The 18,925-nt window shown below is 39.1% G+C and overlaps 1 protein-coding gene across 3 annotated transcripts; it reads left to right on the top strand.

Moving 5' to 3' along the window:
- The first annotated feature begins 2,770 nt into the window (after positions 1-2,770).
- COQ3 (coenzyme Q3, methyltransferase) lies at positions 2,771-17,982 on the top strand. 3 transcript variants are annotated; one of them, XM_058174917.1, is made up of 7 exons: positions 2,771-2,960; positions 4,890-4,985; positions 7,093-7,242; positions 11,522-11,621; positions 12,617-12,859; positions 13,297-13,456; positions 16,501-17,982. In XM_058174917.1, the coding sequence occupies exons 1-7, from the start codon at positions 2,869-2,871 to the stop codon at positions 16,689-16,691; spliced, it is 1,032 nt and encodes a 343-aa protein (XP_058030900.1). In that variant the 5' UTR covers positions 2,771-2,868; the 3' UTR covers positions 16,692-17,982. The 3 variants fall into 3 exon arrangements, with proteins under 3 accessions (XP_058030900.1, XP_058030888.1, XP_058030895.1); XM_058174905.1 differs by having other exon boundaries at positions 2,804-2,960; positions 4,880-4,985; positions 16,501-17,978; XM_058174912.1 differs by lacking the exon at positions 2,771-2,960 and adding an exon at positions 3,562-3,671 and having other exon boundaries at positions 4,880-4,985; positions 16,501-17,981.
- Positions 17,983-18,925: the final 943 nt, after the last annotated feature.

Below are 18,925 nucleotides of genomic sequence, written 5' to 3' on the forward strand. Positions count from 1 at the left end.
CAACACACATTGGCTTTCTTTCTATGGAGATTCTCAATCGTCTAGGTCATGGTTGTCCAAAATGTGCTTTTCCAAAAGCAGCTGCACTTGGTTTTTTTTCAATTCTGAAGAAACTTCTTGGATGAGAAGTGAAACATTTTCAAGGAAAAAACTTCTAGTTGCTGTTTGGAAAAGCACATTTGGGACATGCTGCCTTTCACAAAGCCTCACAACAACGCCCCCAACCTTTGTGCCAGCTTACCTCTGAGCCGGTCTAAGATGAAGTATTTCTCTACTGAGTAACAAAGCAATCTCCTCAGAACACTTAATTCGCCACGGAAGTGGAAAGCTCAGCCATCTCCAGGTTGTCCTGGACTGGCTGCAGGACTGCCCCTCTCATTTTGGTCAAGGGGCTCTGCTTTAACTGCTGGAGAAAATAGAGCCTCACTAAGCTACCTGGTGGTGTCTCCTCCCTCGCCTCTTAATTAGCCAGCATTATCAGCTCTGGCAGCAGAATAGCCAGCGTCTGCTAAGAGCCTCGGTTATCTTCCACAACGCTGGTGAGTCACTCAGAAACAAACTTCAGCTCTTAATCAGTGGATTTTGCCTGTTACAAAGAGACAGCAGCTCTCGCTGTCTTTTATATCCTGTGGGGTGTGGCTCCATGACTCAGCACTTCCTGGGCCTGCCCCACCCTTGCTTCTGTTGTTCCCTCCTCCACCTGGCCTGCTTCTGGCTCCTAGAGCTGAGCCAGGGAAGCCGGTGCTCCCGAGGGTAAGTCCTGACGGCCCTTCCCCCTCGCTGTCCAAGTCACTTTCTGGCAGCAGGCCCGGCTCCAAGTCACTTTCTGGCAGCAGGCCCGGCTTGGGGGGCGCAGACACAACACCTGGAGAGTCCATGACACTGTTCTTCCTATTGCTAACCTGTGCAGCTATATCCCACTGGGTAATCCCTGTCACCTTAGGTCTTCCTCCTCTCCACAAAGCACAGCTCCTTTGCCCGCCATGCATCGATTTAGAGCCATGGTGACCAAGTGGTTAGAATGTGGCTAGAATGAAGAATAGGCTAATTTTGCTGACTGCCTGCATTTCAATTCTCACTGGCTCAAAGTTGATTCAGCTTTCCATCCTTCGGAGGTCTGTAAAGTGAGGACCGATAGTTGGAGGCAATACAGGTAGACATCAACTTGCAAGGGTTTGTTTAATGACCCTTCAAAGTTACAAAGGCAATGAAAAAAGTGACTTATTTTTTAATTATTATTATTTTTATTTATATTTATATCCCGCCCTTCTCCGAAGACTCAGGGCGGCTTACAGTGTGTAAGGCAATAGTCTCATTCTATTTGTATATTTACAAAGTCAACTTATTGCCCCCCCCAACAATCTGGGTCCTCATTTTACCTAGCTTATAAAGGATGGAAGGCTGAGTCAACCTTGGGCCTGGTGGGACTAGAACCTGCAGTAATTGCAGGCAGCTGTGTTTTAATAACAGGCTATCTTACAACCTGAGCCACTCAAGGACCCTTATGACCATTTTTCAGAGTTATGACCTTTCTAGCATCTCCATGATCACGTGATCAAAATTCAGATGCTTGGCAATTGGTTCATATTTATGACGGTTGTAGTGTCCCAGCGTCATGTGATCACCTTTTGCGACCTGGCAAGCAAAGTCAGTGGGGAAGTCAGATTCACTTAACAGCTGAGGCAATAAAGGTTGTAAAATGGGGCACAACTCATTGAATAAATGTGTCACTTGACAGAAATTTTCGTCTCAATTTTGGTCGTAAGTCAAGGACTACCTGTATGCAGACTAACCCACTTAGAAGTGGCTGTGAAGCAGGTGAAGCAGTATATAAGTCTAAGTGCTTTTGTTATTTAGAAGCAAGCAAAAATGTAGAGGCAGCTCCCCCCCCTTTTTTCCCCCTAGAAATGTGGAGGAAACTCCCACAACACATTGCACAATTCGCTTTACAGGGTCGCTTTGTTTTCATTCCTTCATTGCTTTGTTCTCATTTCTTATTTGTAGCCTATGACTATCATTAAGTGTTAAATTTGTACCCTATGACTATCATTAAGTGTTGTAAGTGCTGTACCTTGATGAAGGTATCTTTTCTTTTATGTACACTGAGAAGAGTATGCACCAAGACAAATTCCTTGTGTGTCCAATCTCACTTGGCCAATAAAAAATTCTATTCTATTCTATTCTATTCTATTCTATTCTATTCTATTCTATTCTATTCTATTCGCCGCCTTTTCTGTCAAAAGTTCAAGGCGGACTACGCGAGTGCCTCCTCTTCATTTTAATCTGGCAACAATCACAACAAGCTGCTTGGTCTGAAAAGACTCCAAGCTCCCCAACGATTGCAGTCCCGGTCCCGGTCCCGGCCATCTCCCCTCCCTACAATTACATTGCACCGGCTCCCGCTTTTGGTCTTCGGTACCCAGAGCCGCTGCAGGCGGGCTCTAGTCCCCACCCAACCCCCGAAAATACTGAGCACGTTTGCTTGGCCTGTGGGGGAGAAGCTTTGCTACGCTTAGGCTTCTTGGCGCCCAGCTTGCCTCCCAAACCGAAGTCCGTTTTGAGGATTTGGAGGTCAGAAGAAAAGCTTGCGAGGATCTTCGGTCGGGTCTGCTCTGCTCTCCCTTCAACGACCGGCCGGGGCGCTTCCACTCTCCCGCCGAAGCTATTTCGACGAAGGTCAGGTCAAAAGCGACGAAACATCTCCTTCCCGGAACTGGAGGCTGGAGCCGAGACGAGAAACTGCCAGGCCTATTGGCGAACGGGAGGCCGGAGGTGGAGCCGCGTTTGGCAGAGCCAGCCCACCGCTCCTCTACTCCGGGTACCCGGGAAGCCGTCGTAGCTCATGGAGGGCTGGGCTAGGAGCTCGCTATGGGGGACAAGGCGGCTGTGGGCTCCCCACGCCCACATGACGCGAAGCCGGGTGGTCTGTGGGCGCCCCTTGAATCTCTGGGCGTCGTCGGGTGAGTCCAAGACCTTTTTCCTCGCCTCGGCCTCCGCCTCGGCTGCCTGCAACCGAGGGGTAACTGCGGGGAGATTTGGGGTTGGTTGGCCTTTAAATTCTTTGAAGGTTTTTTTCGGAGGAGGATGAGAAAAACCTCTTCGAAGAGTCTTTGGGAGCCTTTGCCGAGTTTACCGCCACCCTTGGGGGCTTACGGGTGCTGATCTTCGGCCTGTCTTTAAAAGCTTCAGGTGGGAAGGCTATCCGAAGTATATGGACTTATAGGCGGTGATCTATTTGCCTGTCTTTGGGCGCCGGGCTTAAAATTGAAAGAAATCTTTCTCCTCCCTCCCCATTTTAACAAATCAACATAGACTGCATCTGTTGCATTTCTGCCTAATTGGTCGTTTTTGTCTGCTTCTGAGCCTTTGTATCCCTAGGTGAAAGTTATGCAGATCCATTCAGGGGTGAAATCCAGCAGGTTCTGACAGGTTCTGGAGAACCCGTAGCAGAAATTTTGAGCAGTTCGGAGAACCAGCAAATACGACCTCTGGCTGGCCCCAGAGTGGGGAGGGAATAAAGATTTTGCAATATCCTTCCTCCAGGAGTGGGGAGGGAATGGGGATTTTGCAGTATCCTTCCCCTGCCATGCCCACTAAGGCACACCACATCCACCAAGCCACGGCCACAGAACCGGTAGCAAAAAAACTGGATTTCACCACTGGATTCATTGGTATTTGCTTCTTACATAACATTCTTGTATTGGTTAGAAATATGCATTTCATAATTAGGTCTCACCTTGAATTATAAGACTGATAACGATAATACAGAATGTGCTATTTTGGGGTGTGTTGTCAGACTGGAATAAAATTTCCACAAATTTGAAAGAACTTTCTTTTTTAGTTGCAGCCGTAGACAGGCAAAAATAATGCAATTGTCACACAGAATTAAATTCTTACGGGCTAGTAATGGTAACATAAAAAGAACAGGGACTGTTGTTCCATTTTCAAATGAAGAAAAAGATCCTTACTTGTAAACATGGTCAGTCAGTCCTAATACTTCAGACGAGTATTTGGACTGATTGATCATATTTATCATTACTAGCAGGTAAGAATTTAATCCAAGTGCTGCCTGACTTTTAGACCTCATATAATCCTGCGATTAACGTCTTCTGTCATAGCTAACTCTTCAGACCAGAGACCTGTTTATCCTGTTCAGTCAGTGGTAGAGATACTGTACATACCAGTAATAAATAAAATAGATTAAGAGAGATAAATAAATTTGCCTTTGGATATGTCTTTTCACATCATTAATCTGTTTATCACTAGTTAATTAATTTTGTACATATATCTATCTACATACTTACATGTATGTTACATTGGTAAATAAATAAATAAATAAATAAATAAATAAATAAATAATTTTAATATTAGAAGTGAGGGTGAGTGAGGTGAAATTTGTCCAAGAATACTAACCACTGTAGAAGCAAACATGTATTTGTGACATTAGGTGTAATGTCAGGTTTCTTGATAATTTTTGTTCAATTTTTGTTCAAAAATGCATTTAAAATGTAAAGTAAAAATAAAATTGGAATGCATATGAAGCAATGCCTTATGTATTAAGATAATCACTTCACAGTACACATATGTAAATCCTAAGATTTCCTGAATCCAGTATTCTATAAATGGATTTCCATTCATGCTCCTGTCTCCGCTATATATATCCTGTAAACATCTCTGCAGATCTCAGGGATGAATGGGAAATTGGAGAAACGAGGAATCTGGTTTGTTAATGGATTTTAGTCAACCAATATTTATTATTGGAATTAGTCTGTGGTCACAAACAAATTAATTATGGCTGTAATAAATGTGCCCTTAAAAATATGTTTCTTATAATAACTCTTTGGAAAATCTGTAAATTAAAAATATTGCTTTTCATTAGGTAATCGCAGAAGTCAACTTCATCAGATATTTCAAGAATCCTTTTGTATTAAAGTTCAGTTAAACTATGGTAAACTTGTAAATTTGACTAAAGTGATAAACAAAATGTAAGTATAGTATTTTGGTTTACTGGTAATTATTCATAATTATTTTATAGAAAATGTGCTTCATAATAAATTATCATTTGTAAGAACATTCTAATAAGAATGGCAATTCAAGTCTTTTTTTTAAATTAGTCTTCATATGTAGGAAATTATATTGCACTAAACTAATGCCCTCTGGATGCGCTGGGATTTCCAATTTTGGTCATCATGATGTTAAAAAAGATGTTGGAACTCCTGAAAGAGTGCAGAGAAGAACAACAAAGATGATTAAGGGACTGGAGGCTAAAACATATAAAGAATGGTTACAGGAATTGGGGATGTCTAGTTTAATGAAAAGAAGGACTAGAACTGACATGATAGCAGTGTTCCAATATCTAAGGGGCTGGCAAAAGAAGAAGAGGTCAAGCTATTCTCCAAAGCAGCTATAGGCAAGACAAGAAGCAATGGGTGGAAACTAATCAAGGAGAGAACCAACCTAGAACTAAGGAGAAATTTCCTGACAGTTAGAACAACCAGTGGAACAACCTGTCTTCAGAAGTTGTGGGTGCTCCATCACTGGAAGTTTTTAAGAAGAGATTGGCAACCATTTATCTGAAATGGTATAGGGTTTCCTGCTTGAGCAAGGGATTGGACTAGAAGACCTCCAAGGTCCCTCCCAATTCTTGTTATTCTGTTAACTTGAAATTTCACATCTTCCAACAAACCAAGCATCACACTAGATAAAGAATATTACTTCCCCAGCATATGGACTGCCTGTAGCATATGGATTCAAAGTTCCAACATCTGAAACTTGTTATAATTATGTATTACGTACTATAAAGTTGTTATAATACGTTATACATACTATGAGCAGGACTTTAAGAAGTGTTTTGCTGGGCCTAACCAAAGTATCATTAACCCAACAGAAGTTGGGCAGATGCTTTTTTGATGTTCAAAAACAGGACATGAAGGTCATCTGTTGTGCCCACTGATATTCAAACTCTCATAGAATAGAATAGAATAGAATAGAATAGAATAGAATAGAATAGAATAGAATAGAACTTTTTATTGGCCAAGTGTGACTGGACACACAAGGAATTTGTCTTGGTGCATATGCTCTCAGTGTACATAAAAGAAAAGATACCTTCATCAAGGTACAACATTTACAACACAAATGATGGTCAATATATCAATATAAATCATAAGGATTACCAGCAACAAAGTTACAGTCATACAGTCATAAGTGGAAAGAGATTGGTGATGGGAACGATGAGATTAATAGTAGTTAATTATTTAATTAATAATTTAATTAATTAATCATTTAATTTTAATTAATTTCTTTAATTAATTAATTAATTAATAATTAATTAACCATTTCTTGAATATGGAGATTCTATTACCTAACTTTAAGATTTAATTCTTGTTTGTTTGCATCCTTTAAATTATTTAAGGCAATGTATGTCACCACCTGTTGTAACACTACATGTATTAATTCATTATAGAATGCCTGAAATATTGCCTTTTATCAGTCAGTGGAACTGTAGTTCCAAAATACTATTCGAAAGAGAAGCTTTTCTTTTGCTGTTTCCATTTTCATTCATATTTTTTATATATTAGTGTTGTGTTGTCCTAAAATAAACGTCCCAAATGCCTCAGCATTTTCTCAGCAACACCTCCATGCCTAGAATGAACATTTGTTCCTGCTGCAATCTAAATTTATCTACTTCTTCCACTTTTTGAATAGAATAAAAATTATAGTATTGAAATTATAGTATTGATAATATATCATGTTTACCTGATGATAAGACCATGTCTTACATTCTTTTGAACCCTGAAATAAGCGTTTGGCCTTATTTTTGGGGAAGTCTTATTTTGGGGCGCGTGGAGGAAACCAGAGGAAATGGCAGTGACTGACTGTGCACACGTTTAAATATTTTCAAGGAGGGCTTATTTTCGGGGGGGAGGCTTATTTTAGTGCATGTGCTCAAAAGCCCGATTGGATTTATGTCTTATTTTTGGGGAAACAGTATGGGGTTGACAAATCCATGTTTTCCGCAAACAAAGTTACTTGCTGTTGCACTTTACAATCATTTTTGCTAATTTTGTTTGACCAGATGAAACTTTTGTTTAGAAAATTTACAGGTCAACCATACAGCACTTCGCAAACAGTAGATCCAGGAGAACTTAGAAAATTCCAACGACTGGCACAGAAATGGTGGAATGAGGATGGAGAATATGCAGCCTTGCATTCTATGAATGATATTAGAGTTCCTTTTATTAGGTAAATTTTTAAAATACGTTGATATTTTCAAGCTCTTGCCAGAAATTTGATATTAGTAAGAATTATCAACTTTTGAAACGGAATCATAGCCTTAGTTACTACTATTTAATTAAAGCTTGCGTGGATCCCAAAACTAAAGCATAATGGTTATAAAAAGTCTACACACCCCTGTTAAAATGCCAGTTTTTTGAGATATAAAAAAATCAGACCAAAATAAATCACTTCAGAATTTTTTCCCCACCTGTAATATAATGTAAGCTGTACAATTCAATTGAAAAACAAATTTTGAAAATTTTGTAGGGGGAAAAAGTAAAAAAATAAATAAATTCTTGCAATTACATGGTTGCATAAGTGTGCCCACCCTGAAACTAATACTTTGTTGAAGCACCTTTTGATTTTAAAACAAATTCAGTCTACCAGAATGGCACATCTTGCCTTAAGAAACTTTGCCCGCTCTTCCTTGCACAAGCGCTCCAAATCTGTCAGATTGTAAGGGCATCTCTTGAGCGCAGCCCTTTTTTCTGTCCACCCCGTACATTTTCAGTTGGATTCAAGTCTGGACTCTGGACCATTCCAAAAGTTTGATCTTCTGGTGAAGCCATCCCTTCGTTGCAGTGGTGAAATCCAATTTTTTTTACTACCGGTTCTGTGGGTGTGGCTTGGTGGGCGTGGCATGGGAAGGATACTGCAAAATCTCCATTCCCTCCCCACTCTGGGGCCAGCCAGAGGTAGTATTTGCCAGTTCTCCGAACTACTCAAAATTTCCGCTACCGGTTCTCCAGAACCTCTCAGAACCTGCTGGATTTTACCACTACTTTGTTGGTTTGTAGGTATGCTTTGAGTGCTTGTGGTGTTGAAAGGTGAAATTCTTCTTCCTCTTCTGCATTTTAGCAACGGTCTGTAGTTTTTGTGCCAAAATTGACTGATGGAACTGTTCCTGATTCCCTCCACCGTGACTAAAGCCCCAGTTCCAGCTGAAGAAAAGCAGCCCTGAAGCATAATGCTGCCATCATCATACTTCACTGTGGATATGGTGTATTTTTTGGTGATGCAGAGTGTTCTTTTTGCATCAAACATACTTTTTGGAATTATGCCCAAAAGTTCAACCTGATCTCTTCAGACTATAACACATTTTCCACATGCTTTTTCTCAGATTTGATGTAGTTATTGCAAAATGTAGCTGGGCTTGGATGTTTTTTTGTTTGTAAGAAAGGACTTCTGTTTTGCACCCTACCTCACAGCCCATACATACAAAGACTATGGGAGATTATTGTTCCATGTAGTAAGCAATCAATCAGTATTTGCCAGAAATTCCTGCAACTCCTTTAATGTTATTGTAGATCTTTTGGCAGGCAGCCTCTTAGACGAGTTTTCTTCTTTTTCATCAATTTTGGAGGGACACCCAGTTCTTGGTAATGTCATTGTTGTGCCATATTTTCTCCATTTGTTGATGACTATCTTTACTGTGTTCTATGGTATATCCAATGCTTTGGAAAACTTTTTGTACTCTTCTCTGACTGATACCTTCCAACAATGAGATTGCATTGATGCTTTGTAAGTTCACTTTAATTGATGGCAGATGTATACTGATTACTATTTAACATCAGTTTGAGTGTGATTGGTTAATTCTGAACACAGCCACAGCCCTACTTATAAGATGGTGTGCACAGATATTCAACCATGTTATTGTGTTTTTATTTTTCCCTGAAAAGATTTGTTTGTTTTTAAACGAATTGTACAGCTTATATGTTATATGAAAGGTGGAAGCAATTATGAAGTGATTTATCTTGGTCTATTTTTTTTTACATCTCAAAAACTTGCCATTTTAGTAGGGATGCACGGACTTTAGATCCACTGTATAATTAATGGTAAATTAAACAAATAGTGGAATATATATCTATATATCTATATATCTATATATTTGTTTTCTGAGGTTTTCGCGGGTGTTTGTATGTAGGTCTTTGGTTATTCGGGTTGTCTCCCGCGTAAAATTGGAAGTGTCTTGGCGACGTTTCGACGAAGTCTCATTCGTCATCTTCAGGCTTCAGCTTCGTGCTTCTGGGAGCAATGTACATATATATGGTTTTCACGGGTATAGGTATGTAGGTCTTGGCATATTTGGGTCTTTTCCCGTGTAAGGTTGAGAGTATCTTGGCGACGTTTTGGTGAGGTCTCACTCATCATCTTCAGGCTGGTGCTTTCGGCTTCGAGCTTCTGTGGGCAAAGCGTGGTCGGAGCTGCCGTCCCTCTATAAATACTGGTAGGGAGGTGGGGAGTGTTGCTGTGAGCGGGTTGGTTGGCTGTGTGGTTGCATCTTGATTGGTAGATGGAGTGGGTGTTTGCAGATTGGTCCGCTGCCTCGCAGCATCCTGTGTGGGTGTGGTCCTAGTCTTTTGTTCCTGAGCTTTGGTGTTGTGGCCTCTGGAGTTCTGTGATATGATGTCTTGATCAGATGGCTGTGATGCAGCATCCTGGGCCCTGGCCTGGCTCCGAGTCCGAGGTCCTGTCATGTGTTCCTGTCCTGTGTCAGTTTGCTTTGCATGGGGATCAGAGGGGGGTGCAGCAGCCAGTGGTGCAAGCATGGTCTCGCTTCTGGATGGTGGTTGTGTTTCATCTGTGGGATGGGTTTGGGTTTGAATCTGGTAAGGATGATCGGTGGTGGCGTTTTGTGTTATCCTGAGTCCAGTGTCAATTTTCGTGGCTGGGACTCATTTGTTGACTAAGGCCAGTTTCCAGATGTCTGGTAGGCGGGTGGTGTCATCCCATTTGTTCATGTTGTGGGGGTGTTTCTCTATTTCGATGGCTTCCATAATTATTCTCTTGTTATAGTGTTCAGTTTTGGAGATTAATTTGGTTCCTTCAAAATCAATTTCATGTCCTGTGGTTTTAAGGTGCTGGAAAAGGGAGGAGGTTTTTCCTTCTTTCTTCTGCGTTCTTCTGTTCTGCGATTCATGCATTTATTCTCCTATTAGTTTGTCCAATGTATGTGGCTGGGCAGACTTTGCATGGTATTTCATAGACTCCTTGGTTTTCTAGATGGATCTTGTCTTTGGGGTTTCTTAAAGTGTTGGCTATTTTTTGGTCTGTGCAGAAGGCTGTCTTGATGTTGTGTTTGTGGAGAATTTTGCTGATTTTATCTGTGGTGCCTTTGATGTACGGGAGGAGGGCGATACCGTTGTCTTGTTCTGTGTTTTGGTTCTTGGGCGGTGTCTCCCTTTGGATTAGGTTGGTAATTGTGTTTCTTTAGAATCAGTTGGAGATTAATACGTTTGTGAGAGTGTGTAATTCAGTTTTCAGGTGGTCTTTGTCGGCTAGGCGTTTGGTTCTGGAGATCGCAGAAAAGACCCGAAAATGCGAAGACTTACATATATATATGTATATGTATATGTATATGTATATATGTATGTATGTGTGTATATATATATATATATATATATATATATGTATGTATGTATGTATGTATGTATGTATGTATGTAGGTCTTTGGTTATTCGGGTTTTCTCCCGCGTAAAATTGGAAGTGTCTTGGCGACGTTTCGACGAAGTCTCATTCGTCATCTTCAGGCTTCAGCTTTGTGCTTCTGGGAGCAATGTGTGATTGCAGCTGTTTCTTCCTTTTTAACTGCTAGTGGGGGTTTGAACTGATTGGGTGGGAGCTTGGCTGTGCTCTGATTGGATGGGGGGTTTTTTGTGCTCTGATTGGCTGGGGGTGTGTCCTGTTTGGGTGGGGGTTTGGTTGTGCTCAGATTAGTCTGAGTTGCAGGGGGATTTGAGCTGGTGAGCTGCACTGCTGCTGTTTGGTTTCGTGGTCGTGGTCGTGCTACATCTTCGTAGTGGGTGTCAGTCTGCTGCATGTATGGATTGGAGGGGTTTGAAATGGCTAATGTTGCAGCTGCGGTCTGGCTTTTGGTCCTACATACAAACACCCGCGAAAACCTCAGAAAACAAATATGTATGTATATATATATATATATGTATGTGTATATATATAAACTGAGAAACCAGTCCCTGGATTTTACCATCACTGTTTGCAAGATGGTGACAATATTAATTAGGGAATATTTTAATCAGTTACAGTTATTTTTTTTGAGTAAATGTTTCTGGAGGTGTGTGGTGGTAAATATTATAATAGTGTATGTTGAAAACAAAGATGCTGATATTAAATTGATTTTTCTCTTTACGACACTTTAAAAGAATAAAATGTTGCAGTTGTGATAATATGCAAAAGTCTTGTTTTTTTGTTTTTAATTAAATCATGTTTGTTTTCTATTTTGTATAAGAGATACTATATTGAATCTGAGAAATGACCATGAGCTAGGAAGCCCACTCTTTAGCATGAAGATCCTAGATGTTGGCTGTGGTGGTGGACTACTTACTGAGGTAGTAATTGCACATTTGATGATGATGAATGTTCTTCTCTTCTTCCTTTAATTAATAGGAGGAAACACCAAGCTTTTAGATATGTTTTTAATTCTTTAAAAACCCTATGTAGCTAGTTAACTCTCCTTGAAACCACAAAGACATTTGCTTTTAGCATCATAGAAATTGCTGTCACATTTTATCCAGATTAGGTAGCTAGCAAGAAACAGGCTACAAGTTTTATATTGCCATTTAGCACAGGAAACCTGATCCTTACCAACCAGTAAAACACTTTATCGGGGGGGGGGGGGCTGGATAGCTGGTTTCACCATTGCTGATTACAGAGGGAATTCCACCATCTGCAATAGGTTATTAAGACAGAAAGGAACTAAGGAGGGAGAGTATATGGCAAAAGTAAGGGAATTTAATATATCTGTGTTTGTGAAGATGTGCAGGCATTAGAATGACTCTATAGAACGTGTGTGATTCCTAACTCAGAAATTGTGGATCTCTTGGTTATGATAGAATGTTTCCAAACACTATAGCATGGAAAGCTGGCTTTAAATCTTTCTTTATTGCTTTATTGAAACTACTGCCACATTTGTGATTACTCCATTTGAGTGATATTAAATTTCAGTTTGGGGCAGATGTCCCTTTTTTTCTTCTAAACCTTTAAAAATGATATTAGTATACTTAAATACTGTAATTTCAATTTAATTATAATTATATGTGTCTCATTTAATCAATTAGAAAATAAGAGGCAGAATTAGTCTAAGGCAACAGGTCTGAGAAACATTTTGGGGGGTGGTCAACATTTTAGGAGTACCCAACTTGATAATCAATGAAATAGTTCCCTAACAAAATGTTAGGATTCATATTTTATTAGTGCAATATTTATTTTTAGAGGGCAAGGAAGTATGAGCATTAAGTTTAAATAACTTTAGTTATATTTGTCAGTGATATGGAGACTTTTTCATAGTTTAATACAGGATAAAATGACATATTTATGGTATTAGCCCCTAGCTAGACTGGGAGCTTCAGTTACCGGAATTGATCCTTTGGAAGAAAACATCCGGACAGCAGAACTGCATAAATCTTATGATCCAGCCCTTACCAAAAGGATTCAGTACAGAGCCTGTACACTGGAGGATATTGTGGAAGAGGGATCAGAAAAATTTGACATAGTTGTTGCCTCTGAAGTAGTAGAACATGTGGCTGACGTTGAAAAGTTCATCAAATGCTTTGGTGAAGTATTAAAAGTAAGTTTAAAAATGATAAAGTAGATCTCAGTGCTATACTTTTTTTTTTACTATATATTTTTTACATTTATGTTTCATTTTAGTAGCTCATTTCTCTAAGGTAAAATTTGGCTCATAATATATTCTGATTATCTAGATTGAATGCAATCAGGAGTATTCCTGTCATAGTATGTCCTTTCTATTCTGAAAATATTGATCTAGACTATCTGAATAGTGAATACATATGAATTTTATTCTTTTATTTTATTTTGTACAATACTCAATTTTTTCAACTACATGACTTTTTTTTCCAGTAGAGTCCTTTTATCCATATGCAGATGTCATTGACTTAAGCTTTTTATATTAACTTTTTTAACCCAAATCTTGTAATTATATTCTTTATATGCTTTTTATTGGTAGTTGTATAAATAACCAAGTTGCCTTTTGTTTTACATTAGCCCGAAGGTTCCCTCTTTATTACTACACTGAACAAAACTCAACTGTCCTATGTTTTTGGCATTATCGTTGCTGAGAAATTACTGGGTATTGTTCCGGTAGGCACTCATGACTGGGAGAAATTCATATCACCTGAAGAGTTAGAGCGTCTTCTGGAATCAAGTAAGTATTATTCAAGGAGGCAAGCAATCATATGGCATCCTTTAAATATGACTAATTGTTGACTTCGAGTTATCTGTAACAAGGATGTTGCGTAAAGAAAAGACACTTCGGTCAGATGATTTTGAAAAATGAAAAGTTAATACTCCGGTATTTATTTATTTATTATTTATTTATTTATTTATTTATTATTTAGATTTTTATACCGCACTTCTCCCGAAGGACTCAGGGAGCCAGATTTAAAACAATACAATATACAGATTAAAACAACAGTTAAAATAACATATTCTATTAGTGGCCGAAAATTTAAAACCGTCAAATTTGACCCATAAATAAAATACCCCAATTAAAATTATTAAAATTCAAAAAATTTAAAAAATTAAGAAATTAAGCCAGTCCCGCTTGGATAAACAAGTGCGTTTTCAATTCACGGCGAAAGGTCCGAAGGTCAGGTAATTGACGCAAACGTAGTGTATCTTTGGTCAGCCTGGTCTCTTCCAGCTCTGCCAATTCATTGTTAGCATTACTGGTTGAGAATTCAGGGAGTTGAAGTCATAGCACATCTGGAGAATTCCAAGTTGAAGGATAATCTAACAGCAATTTGGTGCCTTCATGATAAATTGATCGGCAACTTTTATCATTACTGATTCATAGGAGATTTGAATAAAGCTGGTTATTTTACAGAGGAGATTAAAAAAATGTTCCTTTCACATGAACCTGCTTTTCTAAGGCATATTTCATTTCATGTTAAAATTGTCTGATTAAATATTTTGCAATTTTAATATCAGCTCCACTAGTACTGCTACTACTAGTATTACTGCTGCTACTACTTTTTGCATATATTCCCCATTGGGTTCATGTTTGTGTTTTCATAATCCCTTTCTCTCCAATTTCTTCATTCTTCAGTGGGAGGACAGGAGAATAAAAAAAGGCAGCATGCAAGAGATTGTTTTCAGAAATTGCTTGGGTCCCCCCCACCCCATACCTCCAGAGTGGTGAGATTGGAGAGGAAGGGATTACAAAAGAGTAAATAGACACACAATAGAGAATACACTGGATTGGTCTCCCAGCACCAGCACATTGCTTTCAATGTGTTTTCCCACTATTTGTTTACTTCTCTCTCACCAATGCATATAAATACAAACATTAGTTCCCTTCCTGCTCTACCCTAATGCCAGGGTTAACATTCCGAAGGAGTGGATTTGGAAGCAGACAAAAGCCAGACATGTAAAACTGATTAGAATAGAATAGAATTTTAGAATAGAATTTTTTTTATTGGCCAAGTGTGATTGGACACACAAGGAATTTGTCTTGGTGCATATGCTCTCAGTGTACATAAAAGAAAAGAAACGTTCATCAAGGTACAACATTTACAACACAATTGATGGTCAATATCTCAATATAAATCATAAGGATTGCCAGCAACAAAGTTACAGTCATATAGTCATAAGTGGAAAGAGATTGGTGATGGGAACTATGAGAAGATTAATAGTAGTGCAGATTCAGTAAATAGTTTGACATTGTTGATGGAATTATTTGTTTAGCAGAGTGATGGCCTTTGGGAAAAAACTGTTCTTGTGTCTAGTTGTTCTGGTGTGCAGTGCTCTATAGCGTCGTTTTGAGGGTAGGAGTTGAAACAGTTTATGTCCAGGATGCGAGGAGTCTGTAAATACTTTCACGGCCCTCTTCTTGATTCGTGCAGTATACAGGTCCTCAGTGGAAGGCAGGTTGGTAGCAATTATTTTTTCTGCAGTTCTAATTATCCTCTGAAGTCTGTGTTTTTCTTGTTGGGTTGCAGAACCGAACCAGACAGTTATAGAGGTGCAAATGACAGACTCAATAATTCCTCTGTAGAACTGAATCAGCAGCTCCTTGGGCAGTTTGAGCTTACTGAGTTGGCGCAGAAAGAACATTCTTTGTTGTCCTTTTTTAATGTTTTTGATGTTAGCTGTCCATTTTAGATCTTGCGATATGATAGAACCTAGGAATTTGAAGGTTTCTACTGTTGATACTGTGTTGTCTAGTATTGTGAGAGGTGGAAGTATGGAAGGGTTTCTCCTAAAGTCTACCACCATTTCTATGGTTTTGAGTGTGTTCAGTTCCAGATTGTTTTGGTTGCACCACAAGGCTAGTCGTTCGACCTCTCGTCTATATGCGGATTCGTCATTGTCTCGAATGAGACCAATCACTGTTGTGTCATCTGCGAACTTCAGTAGCTTAACAGATGGATCATTGGAGATGCAGTCATTAGTATACAGAGAGAAGAGAAGTGGGGAGAGCACACAGCCTTGGGGGGCCCCTGTGCTAATTGTACAGGTATTTGATGTGATCTTGCTTAGTTTCACCTGCTGCTTCCTGTTTGTTAGGAAGCTTGTGATCCACTTACAAGTCTGTTCCGGTACCTGTAGCTGGTTTAGTTTAGTTAGAAGAATGTCTGGAATGATGGTATTGAATGGGCCGGTTTAGCTCTGCCTGGTAAGGCCTGTTATTAAGAACACAAAGCCTGCAATTACTGCAGGTTCGAGCCCGGCCCAAGGTTGACTCAGCCTTCCATCCTTTATAAGGTAGGTAAAATGAGGACCCAGATTGTTGGGGGGGCAATAAGTTGACTTTGTAAATATATACAAATAGAATGAGACTATTGCCCTATACATTGTAAGCCGCCCTGAGTCTTCGGAGAAGGGCGGGGTATAAATGTAAACAAAAAAAAAAAAAAAAAAAAAAAAAGAATGCTGAACTAAAGTCTACAAAAAGTCTTGTCACTTTCAAGCTGGCTATCACTGCAGACCCAGCTGAGCTTTCCAAAGGGTGGAGGAGTTGAGAAAAGGAAAGCACAGCCATGGTCACATGGTTTCCCACTTAGTGACCTCTTCACTTAGCAGAGCTGCTGGTCCCAATTGTAGTCAATAAATGAGGACTCCCTATAGTAATTTCACCATTGTGTCAGAATTATATTGCAGGAACTTGGAGGCATTCAATGTAAATGATAGCTTTTTAAAAAAAATATTTTGTCCTCAATCTGTCCCCTTTCTTTTCCTTACCTGCAGATGGTTTTTCAGTTAAGGTGGTCAAAGGCATGTTATACAACCCCCTTTTTGGATCCTGGAGTTGGACTGGAAATACTAGCATTAACTATGCACTCCATGCAATTAAATCAAGCATGCAAGAACAACTGGATCTGAAGGAACCCTCCACAGAGAATCAACAGGCGGAAGCTAACTTCAGAACTGCTAGCTAAGGCAAAGTCCATAGTTGCTACAGAAGCACGGAAGATGATGTGATAAATAGCTGTAATAAATCAGAAAGGCGAAAGAAATCTTGTTTTCAAGTGTTGGCTAAAGAATTTGCTGCCATCTCAGCATACGTGGTAGAGGAATTATAGTTTCAGATATTTGTGGATAAACATTCTGTGCAACTTGCTGGAAATCTGACATAATTGTCAGAATGAATTGTTTTTAAAACTTTAGAATTATTGGCTTTTATTGCCATTTGTAAAATCATTGCTCAAATTCAACAGGTGGCCTATGTTTAAATGTAAAATCATATACATCACTAACTTGGTTTTTTCCCACCAGGGTTAACTTTGTCTAAGCATGATGTTACAGTTCTAAAGAGAGTGAGGCCAAATTCTGTGCAAAGACCAATTTTTTTGAGCCTAGAATTCGTAATTGGAAGTTCCAAGTTACCCATTTATTCAGATACTATAGGGCACAGGTGTCAAGCTCACTGTGTCATGTTGCCATCATGTGATGTATTGTGATGTTTTTCCTTTTTGTGGAGTGGGCGTGGCCTGCATATGACGCATTTGGCTCGCGGGCTGCCAGTGTGACACCCTTGCTGTAGGGCCACCAAATCAAATTCAAAAATTCAGATGACCACTAGAGGGCAGAAAAGTGATGCAAAAAATTAACTCTCTGCTGTTGTCTAGTGGCTATGTGGAACTTGAATCCCAAATCTGGTAGTGCTAATTGCCAAGCCTCACCTGCCTGTTGTATCCTCCCCCTCTCAAAAACTGTTTTAATTAGAGTGACATTGAAATGCTGCAGAAAGCATCTTGTCCATACCATCACCTTTATTTCTAAAAATGCAGTGGGAACCAAACAGGTTTCATGCACTTATTTAGTAATAAAAATAATGGGCAGCTGTAACCATCTACTAAAAAAAAAAGAACTGAAATAAATAGTGGTAGTATGGAATCGCCTTTATGTGTGGGGAGATAAATGGGTGGCCTGCTAGTTTGGTGCTTTGTTGCTGAGTTCATATGTATATATGTTCATATGTATATATGTTATGGATTTGTGGATAAATCTCACACAAATCAGTTGCAGAAGTGCCCATGACAGGTTGTTGAAGTTTAAAATATATGTGCTGCCCTGAATGCTTTAGGGACAAATTGTGACTAGCTGGTACATTGAATGATACAATGGTTTTTAAACAGGTTTTATGAAATAAATAAAATTTGAGTTCACATACCATGTAAGACAAAATACAAAGATTACATGGTTTAGTGTGATGTATGAGTCTGATTCTGTTACAGCATTGGTTCATGACATTGATGCAATATAAATCCTTCATGTTTTATCAGATTTTCTTCCCTACACAGAGATTTTCTAGGTTTTAGAAAATAACCATCACTTTTTCTATATCTGTTTCAATAGCTATCTGCTTTATGGTGGAAAGTAGTAATGGAGTGTTAAATGAGGAAATTTGAGGTGGTAGGAGGGGAGGAGATGATCATAACTGGTGGGAGATGATCATAGCTTGCTTCTTTGAATGCATGGTTACTTTATGGGCAGAAAGAAACTATGACACCAGTAAATAGATCACTGATGGTCTAGTCAGACTTGCATCCTTGAAAAATACTTTTGAAGTGTCTGGGTTTTGCCACTGTTTCATCTTCACATTATAACTTGGCTACAAAAATGCTCAGAATTATTTTGTTGGATGTTGATGTCACCTACTTTAAGAAACATGGGCTGCAAAATATGCTTCACAAGGGATGAAACATATTTTATATTGAAAGGACAGTAATTACAGACCACTTCAAAAATATTTTGAAATAGAAATAGATAAGGTATAGTCTTAGACGATCTAAGATCTGCATTGTACGTATCATGTTTAAGAACAAGCCGCATACTTTTTAAGCATTACCAAGCATAAATATTTTATATGAGGTTATGATAGAGCCATTGATGCCCAATAGTTAGAGTAATGGCCCTCTTTCCATATATAGCAAGAAAAAGACAATGACAGTACATGTCAGTAGTTGTTTACAAGGAGAAACTGTTTGCCAAGTTTAATTTATTCAGTGAACTTCAAGTTACTATATTCTATTTCTTGAATGGAGACTTCTACAGTATCATCTGCTCTGATCTATTAAAGCAGCTAAGCTCCTGCATCAAAAGGATCTTTCCAAAGGCTGTCTTCAACAATAATATCCAAAAACTGATTTTGGAGAAGGCTCATGAATAT

Source organism: Ahaetulla prasina, chromosome 1 (assembly GCF_028640845.1).
Source record: "Ahaetulla prasina isolate Xishuangbanna chromosome 1, ASM2864084v1, whole genome shotgun sequence".
NCBI classification, from domain to species: Eukaryota; Metazoa; Chordata; class Lepidosauria; order Squamata; family Colubridae; genus Ahaetulla; species Ahaetulla prasina.